The sequence below is a fragment of the Agelaius tricolor genome, unplaced genomic scaffold (genome assembly GCF_023055355.1).
Source record: "Agelaius tricolor isolate 1412-34295 unplaced genomic scaffold, bAgeTri1.0.p SCAF_35, whole genome shotgun sequence".
Lineage (NCBI taxonomy): Eukaryota > Metazoa > Chordata > Aves > Passeriformes > Icteridae > Agelaius > Agelaius tricolor.
This window is the reverse complement of record NW_027269295.1, coordinates 4,007,378-4,020,388: the sequence shown is the minus strand read 5'-3', so window position 1 is coordinate 4,020,388 and position 13,011 is coordinate 4,007,378. Positions and strand designations below refer to the sequence as shown.

The following is a 13,011-nucleotide window of genomic DNA, read 5'->3' as shown; positions in this document are numbered from 1 at the left end:
GCATTCAGTGCTGACAGGATGGATGATTTGAAATGGCTGTTCTCATGTTCCTACAAACTATCAAACAACAATTTGGCATCAGCAGTGCAGCTACTTGCAGAATAAAAAACTGCTGTAAAAGAAATAATTCATGCTGCTCAGAATAAAATCCAGGATATAATAAAATTAACAGAGCCCCGTGTTCTAACAGAATAAATTTGATACAGGAAATAAAGGAATAACTGGCTCAGGATACTGGAGGCGTTAAGGATAAAGGTGTTCAAACAGATTAGCAATCACTTCTGGAAAAGTAAGAATTTTTTGCCCCTAACTCTAGGCTGAGTAACTATGTAATCCATCACATTTTGCACAAGGAAAGGTTGATAATACTGGAAAAATTGTGGGAGAAAGCCAATGTAAAGTTTTTTTGGATTGAAGGTATGTAGGTCTGGAATAAGGGGAAGATTGTGGGACTTGTTTTGCCAACACTTAAGGCTTGTTTTACTTGAACTCCATGTTCTCAGCAACAAAATTCAACACATGAAAAATGCATTCCTACACTGCATGCAGGGAGTGACAGCTGCAAGCTCTTCACTGCAGAAACCATCTATGAAATCTCCGAGGCTCAGAGACTACCAAGCATTTGTGAGCATTTATACAGAAAAGGAACATGAGAGAAATAATTGCAATTGCACTGTGGCTGGAATCACCAAAAGCCAGGCAAGGCAGGGGGACATGGAGGGGACAGTGCCAGGGGACATTACCGTGCTTGCTGGAGTTCTGGTCAAGAGAAGAAGCAGCACTAGACAGATTATCCATTGAGTTGGGGTGTGTCCACTGAGGAAGGCGAGACTGGGACTGAGAAGTGTCCTTCACTGACAAACCACCAGTAATGTCCATGTTATTTACATTCATGTTCGGGTTCAGTCCAGCTGGGGGGGAAAGAGATCCTTAGAAATCCATCATACACTGAGGGATTGAAAAGCTGGGTTTGAAATCCAGTCACAGGAATTACTCAATATTGATTTTCAGGTATCTGTATGCATGTGTGGCATTTTCAATGCACATTTTAAAGAATTTTTGCTTTTATGGAACACTAACAGAACTACAATGAATTCAGAAGAAAGTTAAAACCTTGGTAAAAAGAGGGGGAAACAAGATGTAGGGATAATATTTTAAAGCTGTCAGTGTTTCTACTTGCAGTCTCTTCACTTTTCCTGGAAGAATGCACCGGAATGTTGAGTTTAAACCAGTCTGCACCATTCCATGGCTAAGCCAAAATATTCCTCATGTCTCCCCAGCATCCCCCCACAATGTCTGCCACTTCATTTTGCTAAAAATCCCCCAAAAAAGGAAGCAATTAAAGGTCAGAAAAACAGCTGCTGTTTTTCATAGCAGGTTCTGCACTAACTGGTTTCTATTTTGTATACACAGAACAGAATCACTCAGACTGTTATTAAGGGAATAATTTTGAAATGCTTCTGTGACATGAATCTGGGTCTTTCTTGATATATAATCCTGAATGTTAGCAGATCACAGAAAGCTGAGATATCATAAGAACCTCTCAGACTTAGGCCTTTAATTCACAAATTTTTTTGCATTCTGATGCTCTCAGCCACAACAGCTCACCACAGCAGTCAGAATTACCTTCTTAACTGCTGCATGGCAGATAAAGCTTGGCAATGCTATTGTATTCAGCATAAAGAGAGTCACAAAGAGATTAAATTAATTCCTTTATGTCAAAAAGGAAGTCTGTAGCATACATCAAACAATCACACAGCAAACAGGTCTGAAAGGTTGCTCTGTTCCCTCTGTATCCAGGCCCAATCAATTATTTTGACTTCAATCATATTTGACAGATCTATGTCTAACCTACCAGAAAATGCTGGTAAAGATTTCAGGAACTTCCTAAATAATTTATTCCAGTACTCTACTCTGCTTAAGTGATCCTTAATGTCTGACTAGATCTTCTTTTATGCAACTTAAGTTTATTACCTCTTGCATTAGGAAATGCAAGAAAATGCCTTCCTAGCTCTCCCTTACATTTTCGAAGATTCTTAAATCTTCTCTTTAGACTTCTGAGCAGAGGATTTCATTTTTTTCCTTACCAATTGTGTTTTTGAAACGTTTAATCGCCTCCACTACAATCCTTCTGCATTCCTTCAAACTGATCCACATATTTCTTGAAATACATCGACCAAAACTGATCCCTCACAGTGCTGATTACAGCAGAAAGATGACTTTGCACAACATTTTCCCAGATCATATTCCTGTTTACCAATATGACATTTGTGTATTTTACAACATGATGCTGGTTTATACTCAGTTCATAAATAGCAACATAGGGCATGGGTTGGACTCGATCTCAGAAGTCTCTTCCAACCTCATTATTCTGTGATATATAAGTAGTTAATTAGGCAAATATTCTGATATTTGTAGGCAGAACACAGGTGAGCAGGTACAGCCACCACAAAGGTATGACTTTGTTCTGTGATTTCAGTGCTATTTAATAAACAAAAAACCAAACACACATATATGTATATATAAAAATTATAATTATATATATATATTTCTCTCTCTCGATATATCTATATCTATCTATATCTATCTGTATATTTTATCTATATATATATCTGTTCTATATCTATATATTTATATCTATCTAAATAGCTATATCTATATATATATCTATAGATAGATAGATATATATAGATTTATATATATATAGATATATATATAGAGAGATACATAAATATATATAGATAGATGTATTTGTCACAGTGTGGAGCAAAATATTGAGGTGTAAATTGAGGAGATGGGCTCCCAGTGAGGAGCTGCTGCAGGAGGACACTCACCAAGAGGGTAAGGAGCAAAGGTGTTCGGTGAAGACTGTTGCTCTTTGGTCTGCAGGTCAGGAAGGCCGGGAGCCTGAGGATGGGGTGAAAAGCTATCCATGGCTGATTTGCCTGCAGAGGGGTGCAAAGATAGATGTGGAGGGGGAGGCTGCTGCTTCATAAGCAGGGCCTGGGCCAGCTGGCGCTGGTGCTGCTGGATCTGCTGCTGCATGTTATTGATTGTACGTGCAACCTGCAGGGAGAGAGCCAACAAACACCCGTCAGTGGGCAATCCACAAACACACTGCACTCCTCTGCCTTTGTCCACAGTGAAACAACACACTGCACACCTCCTTCCAAATACAAACTGCCTGTGCAAAGGGCTGAAGAGATTTCCTCCAGCAAGGCTGTGGATTTTTTTGATTTTAAATTTATAAGCTTTATTTTTTATTTTATTTTTACTCAGCACCCTCCCTGCCCAGCACTCAATGCACGCACTGCATCCCTGATTTAAGGATGCTTTAGCTGCTTTTCTGTAACAACAAACACTCTGCCTTTCTCTACAGTAAAACAACACACTGCACACCTCCTTCCAAATACAAACTGCCTGTGCAAAGGGCTGAAGAGCTTTCCTCCAGCAAGGCTGTGGATTTTTTTTAGTTTTTATTTATGAGCTTTATTTTTTATTTTATTTGTACTCAGCACCCTCCCTGCCCAGCACTCAAAGCACACACTGCATCCCTGATTTAAGGATGCTTTAGCTGCTTTGCTATAACAACAAACACCCGTCAGTGGGCAATCCACAAAAGCACTGCACTCCTCTGCCTTTGTCCACAGTGAAACAACACACTGCATCTCCTTACAAATACAAACTGCCTGTGCAAAGGGCTGAAGAGATTTCCTCCAGCAAGGCTGTGGATTTTTTTGATTTTTTTATTTATAAGCTTTATTTTTTATTTTATTTTTACTCAGCACCCCCCTGCCCTGCCCTCAAGCCTCACACTGCATCCCTGATTTAAGGATGCTTTAGCTGCTTTGCTATAACAACAAACACTCTGCCTTTCTCTACAGTAAAACAACACACTGCACCTCCTTCCAAATACAAACTGCCTGTGCAAAGGGCTGAAGAGATTTCCTCCAGCAAGGCTGTGGATTTTTTTTTATTTTTTATTTATAAGCTTTATTTTGTATTTTATTTTTACTCAGCACCTTCCCTGCCCAGCACTCAAGGCACACACACTGCATCCCTGATTTAAGGATGCTTTAGCTGCTTTGCTGTAACAACAAACACTCTGCCTTTCTCTACAGTAAAACAACACACTGCACACCTCCTTCCAAATACAAACTGCCTGTGCAAAGGGCTGAAGAGATTTCCTCCAGCAAGGCTGTGGATTTTTTTTAGTTTTTATTTATGAGCTTTATTTTTTATTTTATTTGTACTCAGCACCCTCCCTGCCCAGCACTCAAAGCACACACTGCATCCCTGATTTAAGGATGCTTTAGCTGCTTTGCTATAACAACAAACACCCGTCAGTGGGCAATCCACAAAAGCACTGCACTCCTCTGCCTTTGTCCACAGTGAAACAACACACTGCATCTCCTTACAAATACAAACTGCCTGTGCAAAGGGCTGAAGAGATTTCCTCCAGCAAGGCTGTGGATTTTTTTGATTTTTTTATTTATAAGCTTTATTTTTTATTTTATTTTTACTCAGCACCCCCCTGCCCTGCCCTCAAGCCTCACACTGCATCCCTGATTTAAGGATGCTTTAGCTGCTTTGCTATAACAACAAACACTCTGCCTTTCTCTACAGTAAAACAACACACTGCACCTCCTTCCAAATACAAACTGCCTGTGCAAAGGGCTGAAGAGATTTCCTCCAGCAAGGCTGTGGATTTTTTTTTATTTTTTATTTATAAGCTTTATTTTGTATTTTATTTTTACTCAGCACCTTCCCTGCCCAGCACTCAAGGCACACACACTGCATCCCTGATTTAAGGATGCTTTAGCTGCTTTGCTGTAACAACAAACACTCTGCCTTTCTCTACAGTAAAACAACACACTGCACACCTCCTTCCAAATACAAACTGCCTGTGCAAAGGGCTGAAGAGATTTCCTCCAGCAAGGCTGTGGATTTTTTTTAGTTTTTATTTATGAGCTTTATTTTATTTGTACTCAGCACCCTCCCTGCCCAGCACTCAAAGCACACACTGCATCCCTGATTTAAGGATGCTTTAGCTGCTTTGCTATAACAACAAACACCCGTCAGTGGGCAATCCACAAAAGCACTGCACTCCTCTGCCTTTCTCTACAGTGAAACAACACACTGCACCTCCTTCCAAATACAAACTGCCTGTGCAAAGGGCTGAAGAGATTTCCTCCAGCAAGGCTGTGGATTTTTTTGATTTTTTTATTTATAAGCTTTATTTTTTATTTTATTTTTACTCAGCACCCCCCTGCCCTGCCCTCAAGCCTCACACTGCATCCCTGATTTAAGGATGCTTTAGCTGCTTTGCTATAACAACAAACACTCTGCCTTTCTCTACAGTAAAACAACACACTGCACCTCCTTACAAATACAAACTGCCTGTGCAAAGGGCTGAAGAGATTTCCTCCAGCAAGGCTGTGGATTTTTTTTTATTTTTTATTTATAAGCTTTATTTTGTATTTTATTTTTACTCAGCACCTTCCCTGCCCAGCACTCAAGGCACACACACTGCATCCCTGACTTAAGGATGCTTTAGCTGCTTTGCTGTAACAACAAACACCCGTCAGTGGGCAATGCACTCAAACACACTGCACTTCTCTGCCTTTCTCTGCAGTGAAACAACACACTGCATCTCCTTCCAAATACAAACTGCCTGTGCAAAGGGCTGAAGAGATTTCCTACAGCAAGGCTGTGCATTTTTTTATTTTTTATTTAAAAGCTTAATATTTTATTTTATTTGTACTCAGCATCCCCTCTGCCCTGCACTCAAGGCATGCACTGCATCCCTGATTTAAGGATGCTTTAGCTGCTTTGCTGTAATGTCACTGAGCCTCTCCAAGCTCCTGAAAGCAGAGATGGGGCTGGCAGGGACACCTACTTGCTGCTCCTGTTGTCTCATGGGTCCGGAAACGTTACGCTGAGCCTGTAACATCTGCTGCTGGATTTGTAAACGTTGGTATGCCTGTGGGGACAGGGACAGTCAGACACAGCACACTCAGCACGCTCCCTCCAGCTGCTCTGCTGCACCACAGCACAGAAAAGGCCAACTCTGCAGTGCTCTGAAAACACTCCACCAAGCAACAGTAATAATCCTGTTGCAAATGCATTTTAAAATGCATTTATTTAAGTCCCAAGTTCATTTTTAAAACAAAAACAACTAATAAGTCCACATGGCAAAAAGCTGTCATTAAAGAGAGGAACCTACTTTTTTCTGAAATAACTGTAACACAAAGCAAAAATTAAAATAGAAGTTTATGATATTATACAAATAGTATAAATACTGATTGCTGGTTTTGGTTTGGCCATTTTGAGTTCTGCCAACACTTTCTAGCTAAATCGCTTGTGCTGCTTTATTCCTGAAAAAAATCCACAATTTTCAGGTTGCTGGCTTGGCAGCAAATTCTTTGGCAAGGTAAGTTTCTCTGAAACACTTTGATGAATTCATCAACATTTTGATAAATTCAAAATCCAAAGGAATTCTGTATTTTTCAAGTAGCTGGGTACTGTTCTATTATTATGAAAATAATGCTGTGCTCCTCAAAACTAGAGAAAATAATCAGAAATGAGTAATAGTATCAAACACTGAATAAAAGAGTTTGACTAGCACACTGAGATCAGCAACTGAACTAATCTGTCATCTGTATTTTTATGTTTAACCCTGGCCAATACTGAGTTCACAATATCTCTTTTTAAAATATTCTTAAAATCCAATTAAGTATTTTCATATGCATTAAAAATACAGATGTAAAATTTGCAAACACGGCAGAAGTACACAGAAGTAAGCAGCAGCTCTTATCACATGATGTGTTTAATATACACTCCATTAAATAAAGGAAATTCACCCTAAGCTTTATTTTTCAGTGAGGCAAGTGAAGAAGTTCTGTAGGTAGCTCAGGTGACCAGCACTGCCAAGATTTCTCTTTCTGTTGTGACACATGTGTCCAGTTTAATCTTTCCACTGACATGTAACACACAGGCCAGTGCTGTTTGAGAACACACTGTGTTATTCACACCAGTAGGAAGACAGCTGATTTTTAGTTCCACTGATCAGCTGTAAAGGATAATTATTCCACAAATGACTATTTATAAAGCCTGAGGCAAAAAAAAAAAAAAATTACTGTGCTTCTTTAAAAAGAAACTTTACCAAAGAAATCAGCAGCTGATTGTTTTGAAGATCTGTCATGTCATTTAAAAATGTAGTCATTCTCCTATTTTATCTTCATGCCTTCAATTCTGATTTAGAGCTTATCTGCCATGTCTTTTAACTTACCAGCTGCAGCTGATAGAGCTGGTTCAACATCGTCATATGCTGAGGATTATTAATTGGCGAGGTTAACTGTGCAGGGCTGAGACCAATGTTTTTTGCTGCAAACTGCAAAAGCTGTGCTTGAACCTAAAGGAGAGAAGAGTGTTAAACATTGTACATTTCATTCTAACAGTGGTAACTGTGTGAGCCATTAATAAAAGTCACATCAGCTGGAAAATGTTATTATCACCATGAACTACCAAAAAAATTAGCAAGAGGCTCTAATACAATCATAATAACCGTACTCAAGTGTTCATTTATAAAAAAAGAGATGAGAACAAATGCCTCAGAAACACCATTGTGCAAAAAGGAGGACAAGAATGTGCTCTCAGAGGCAATTATATGACATGCATGTGAGAACACCTCAGCCATGCCCCATCTTCCTGCCTAGGAAACAAACAAATAACACAGACACAGCCAGGCAGCAGCATGACAGAGCACATGGGAAGAGTTCCAGGGAAAGGGAAAACATGAGTGAGGTGTTGTCTGACCTGAGGGGATAGAAACTGAGGCACTTGAGCACGAAGACTAGGCTGGGATGAATTAAGAGGTTGCACTGGCGGTTGCTGCGGCTGTTGCATGGTCCTGGCTTGTGCTGCTCCGCTATTGCCAAACATACCCAGATTGCCACTCGGTATCTGCAGCAGGACAACAGTGACACGGGCACTTAGTGACACAACCTGGCTGCTACTTGTCTGTGCAGGCTTTATTCTCAGTGATTATGACAGGCAGGAATCAAGAGACCAGCACATACAAAGTTTAGAACTGGGCAAGGCAAAGATTGCCGTGTACCCAACACCCCAAACCCCCAAAACTTTGTACAGCTGCCTGAACAAAAGGCAGCTGAAGTTGAAGATGGTTTTTATAAGGATGCAGGACCCTAGAGGGTCACAAGATGAACAATCAAAAGTACTTGCCAAAAATGTTTGTATTTGTATAGTAAGGGACAGGAATATGGAGGCATTAAACTCACAGTAACCCCATCCTCCAGCTGGCTAAGCAGTTTTTTTACTTAGTCATTTTACAAAGCTACTGATAATGGACATGCTATTAGTGGAGACTGCTTTGGAAAGCTGTGCTTAATGGGCTGTAAGTGCTGGACAAGTATTGCCTTAAGAAAACTGACTTTAAAAAAATATACATAATAAAGAGCCACAACAGAATGATGAAGTTTTTCTGTGTTGTTATTTCATATCTTTGCTGGGACTTCAGTTTGATGGCAAAAATAACCTTGTCATAATCAACAGTACATAATGGGCTTCTCACTCTCATGGTGGTTATCAGTTATCACACCCTTCACTTCCTCTCCTTTTCTTTCCCTCTCACCTGTTCTACACAGAGGCCAAAACAACCCCTTAACTCAATGCTCTACCTGACCCAGGTGCTGGAAGCCCAGTTTCTTTCTTATCACCTGTTAAAACTCTGAGATGCCTTGACACTTGGAGCAGGAATAAAAAAGCCCCATCTCATCACAGAATATTTATACCAGCCAGAAAAGATGAATTGGAGCAATCTCCCTGCCTTACAGTCTGGGACAATTAGCAATGCCTCAAGAAAAGAGATTTCTCATCAATGGAGGCAGAGCTACACCAGGGTTCAGGGGTATAAATCCACAACACTACAGTCTCTTCTGGATGGATATGTGTCATCAGCAGGCTAATGACAACTACACAGTTCTTTTCTGTCCTGTAAGGTGAAACATTTACACAGCAGGCAGCTCCTCTCTGATATTTCACATGAACAAAGCTGTTGCACCTCCAGTTTAAACCTGTTTATCCTGGGAAAGAGGCTGACAGGCACTAGCAGCTACTCCAAGAGAGCCAAATTCCCTTTGGGATCTCCCCCAACAGCCTTACCTGTCTAGAAGAATTCAAGTTTTGCATGCCCAGCCCTGAGGCAATCCCGCCCAGGGTCTGATTAGGGAGTGCACTGTTTGAAAGGGGGAGCTTCAGGCTTGGTGAAGGCAAAAATGGTGAAGTAGTGGGCTCTTCCACTAGGCCGCCATCCTGATTGGAGAAAGAAAGGGTGAGCTGTGTGCGTGCCAGGAGCCCACAGCACCAACCAGAGTCCCATGGAGACACAGGAGGGTGAGGATGAGTAAAAAGAGATACATAAAGAAAGGGATGAGTAACAGGGAATGGAAAGCATGGAGTGAAGGGAGAAGAAAGAGAGAAACAGGATTAAGGTACTGTTTTTGGTAACTTTGTTGTACTTAATCCCCCAAATGCACAATCACCCTCACCCACCTTTCCAGAGGAAAGGAAGATTTTAGCAGCTGATTGCAGAGCTATCATGTGGCCTCCTCCCCACTTAGGTTTTCTCCTTTCTTCTCCACCAGACTGAAAGGTGGAAGGGGAGAGGCCCAGCACATTTCAGGCAAACCCCTCTGTCTGTCTGGAAAACTCCACACACAAACCAGCACTTTAACAAACCCAAAACTTGGGAAAGGCCACATCAGCTTATTTGACACCAGTCTGGATTTGGTTCCACATCATAGCTCTGCTCTTAAAAAAGCATTTTTGCATTAATCCCCTTTCCTTACTGAGACACATGAGCCTCTTTTAATATTCACACAGCGCTGAGTTATTAATACCCCACTCTGAAACACTACACTGCAAGGCAGCCAGTGAACACAAACCATCAACCCCAGGAATGACAATATCAGCTGGGCAGCCTTCCTGAACATCCCCAGGAGGAGGCAGATTTTAGCAAGGCAGGAGGAGCCCTCTCTGCTAACTGGGCTGTGAGGAAGCACAGCTGAGCGTGGATCTGATGCACAGGAGGCAGCCCCCACAGGGGGCAAACAGCAAGGCAGAAAATAAAATAAATTAGAGCACCCCCCATCAAACAGGTAGATCTCTGCTCGTGTTTCAGTGGGGCACTGAGTTCTATCTCAAACTGTGCTTTGATGTCTGGGAAGCCTGGGGTAAGCATGATCAAATAACACTGTGTACAAAGTAGGGCTCCAAAAAAATAGGCAGAGAGAAAAAGCTTTAATTTGCAATGTGCTGGGTTGGTGTTTTTCAGGCAGTATGATCATTGTAAGGAAAGGCTTTTTAAAGAGGTGAGGAGCTTTATTTCAACCAATAAATTCAATGCCCCAGAAGACTGTGAGATACTGGTGAACCTCCTTTGTTGAAAAAGAAGCCCAGTCTGCTTACCACATACCCAAACAGATGACCTAATGCAGCAAGCATGCTCAGTGAATTATATGTTTTAAGTTAATCCTGAAAAATGCATTTTCTACAGCTCTCCTTTGATGCAAAGGAAAAGTTTCTTTACTATCAGGCAAAGTGACACTTGACATCCTATCTGACTATCCTGAGGGGGACACTGACATTTTCTAATGATATCCCCAAGGCCTTTCAGCTTGAGATATTTTACATTCTACTGGACATCAGTCACACTCCACAAACAACTGCAGCTTGCATGACAGTAACAGGTTCAAGGATTTCTCTTTAGATCACAGACACATGTTTACAATTCTACCCTTCCCCCTTCAAAGTGAAAATAATTTCAAGCTTGGTGCTCGCTCTCCCCTTCAGATGCCATTGTTCCCTATGTGAACAGACCTACTGACCATGAAAAACCCTCCCTACCCCCCAAATTTATTCAAGTCTTGCCTTACTGACATTATTTTTTCTCAATTTGGAAATAGGCAGTGCCAAGGATGGTGAAGGACACACTGGAGACCCAGGCATTTCATTTCCAGACTCCTTCATAAGTGTGTTCCTTGGCTGAATTGCAGCAAATGGCTTTGTGTGAGTTTATAACATTTTGTTCCTATTCACCTGGTTCTATTTTATTTAATTTGAACTTGTTGCACTGTGCTGCACAAATCTGTGCTCAATAACTGAACTAAAATCAATTCATTTAACATGAAGTATTTTAGTTGGTCAAATTAAAGCACCCTTTAGCATTTTCAAGCCAGACTAGAGGACAATTTTACTGCTCACAGTGGTTTCTGACCCATTATTTCTCAGGATCCTTTATGTAATAATTGTTTCCTGAAGAACAATCTTTTCTACCTAACCTTTCCTCTTCAGTGATTTTCTTACAAATTTATGTTACACTTCTTCCTCAGGCTACTCAATTAAAAATGGAATCATCACATTAATGCTCAATCCAGCACTGCTTTTAACTTTTTTGAAGGGACTTGGCACACCCATAAAATCCTCCTGGTAGTGGTGTTTTCTACTAGAGTTATCTAACCCAAAGCAGCACCACACTGGTGGTTTTTAGGATTTTGGGAAGTCTCTCACAATAGTCTCACATATCAAATGTGACAGAATACAAGTGGAATTACTCAAAGGTTTTTAGTCCTATGAGATATGGACAATTTAGCAGAGGATGCCTGGACACTTTGGCAGTCACCTGCCAACAACTGCCACTTCATGAATCAAAATGTCTCAACAGGCAGATGAGAGGCTGATGAATCTGTCAGAGGTCTTTGTATAAAGTCAGTTACAGAAGTATCTGGCAGAAAATACACACTGACTTCTTAAAAAAAAGATGGAAATAAAAAAATACTTTCCTAAGAGAGGAAGTTAAAGTAATAAAATCTTATCTAAAATAAAGTTATCTTCAAATCAAACAGGAATTAGGCAAAAGAAACCTGGAGGAAATGCAATAGTCAAAAAAGTGATCATCATACAAGGGGTGATGAAAATGGTTTCAGTCATTGGATCACAAGTGGCTGAGATGGAGCAAAGAAGAATTTTAAAGAAAACTTTAAAATCCTAGTGATCATTATCTAACTGTGACATCTAAAAAAGTTTCTCCATATTAACACAATATTCTCCTTATTGTCCCAAAGATGAAAACCAATAACAGCTCCCAGAGATTACTGGGCTCAAAATGTGAAGGATGAGGCTGAAAAAACCCAACAAACACTATGTTCAGATCAGAAACAAGGAACAGGTTTAGTCATAAGATTTTTGGAAGATTTTTTGCATGCTGAGAGGCATCAAGGCTTGTAGACCTGCATTTTGCAGTAGTAGAGCAGAGGAGCTGCTCACTGACTGTGAGGGTAGGGAAAAGGACACTTCATCTGCAAGGTGAGAATTTCAGAGTCCCAAACAAACTCTATATTTGAAAAAAAAGATCCCTTCTCTACGCTTATTTCTGGTATTTTAAGGATGTTTCCAGGGAAATCTGACATGTTTTTCTTACAAATCTGATGGCTCCAGAAGGCACCAGGTAACATCTTCAGGCAAACCTGACACCTAAGCACAGCATGCCTGCCACCAAATGTGACATAATGTGGTTGAGATCACGTATCAGGGCTGCATCTCTATTCCCTCAAGGCCACTGGATATTCTCCCTTGTCCTTTTATGGTGCTACAGGTCAAGATAACATCCTGAGGAATAATAAATTAACAAAGCACCGAGTGCTGAAGATTGACTCAGTGTGACATGGAATAAAGAGCACCTGCAGCAAGCAGAGAAAGCAAACACTCAAAGGTGATGTTGAATTGCACAGATCACTCCTGATGCAGAGAGAACAGGGAGTTCACTGGGTCCACAGGCAAATGTCAGGGTTGGAAATTTTCCCTCCTCAAATGTATAAAGTTAAAACAATATGAAGTGCTGGCTTTAGCTGTTTAGAGAAAAATGATGGTGTCTCAATGCAGGTGAGCTGAGAGTGGTAACAATGAGCATACTACCCCAAATTACAAATTCAT

At 40.7% G+C, this 13,011-nt stretch overlaps 1 protein-coding gene and 1 long non-coding RNA gene across 12 annotated transcripts in view; both read right to left on the bottom strand.

Moving 5' to 3' along the window:
* Nucleotides 1-13,011, bottom strand: part of TNRC6C (trinucleotide repeat containing adaptor 6C) — a 112,642-nt gene that overhangs the window by 17,775 nt on the left and 81,856 nt on the right. For 8 of the 11 annotated variants that reach the window (XM_071452851.1, XM_071452846.1, XM_071452845.1 and 5 more), the window contains 6 exons: nt 9,184-9,357; nt 7,819-7,965; nt 7,292-7,414; nt 5,900-5,983; nt 2,835-3,066; nt 744-911 (listed from right to left, as the gene is read on the bottom strand). In XM_071452851.1, coding sequence (XP_071308952.1) covers nt 744-911; nt 2,835-3,066; nt 5,900-5,983; nt 7,292-7,414; nt 7,819-7,965; nt 9,184-9,357 — 928 coding nt within the window. The remainder of the gene's footprint in view (nt 1-743; nt 912-2,834; nt 3,067-5,899; nt 5,984-7,291; nt 7,415-7,818; nt 7,966-9,183; nt 9,358-13,011) is intronic. The other 3 variants (XM_071452848.1, XM_071452853.1, XM_071452852.1) reach the window with 1 other exon arrangement.
* Nucleotides 4,206-4,529, bottom strand: LOC139602742 (uncharacterized). The gene is made up of 2 exons (XR_011683412.1): nt 4,419-4,529; nt 4,206-4,380 (listed from the first exon to the last, which is right to left on the bottom strand). It is a non-coding gene; the product is annotated as an uncharacterized lncRNA (long non-coding RNA).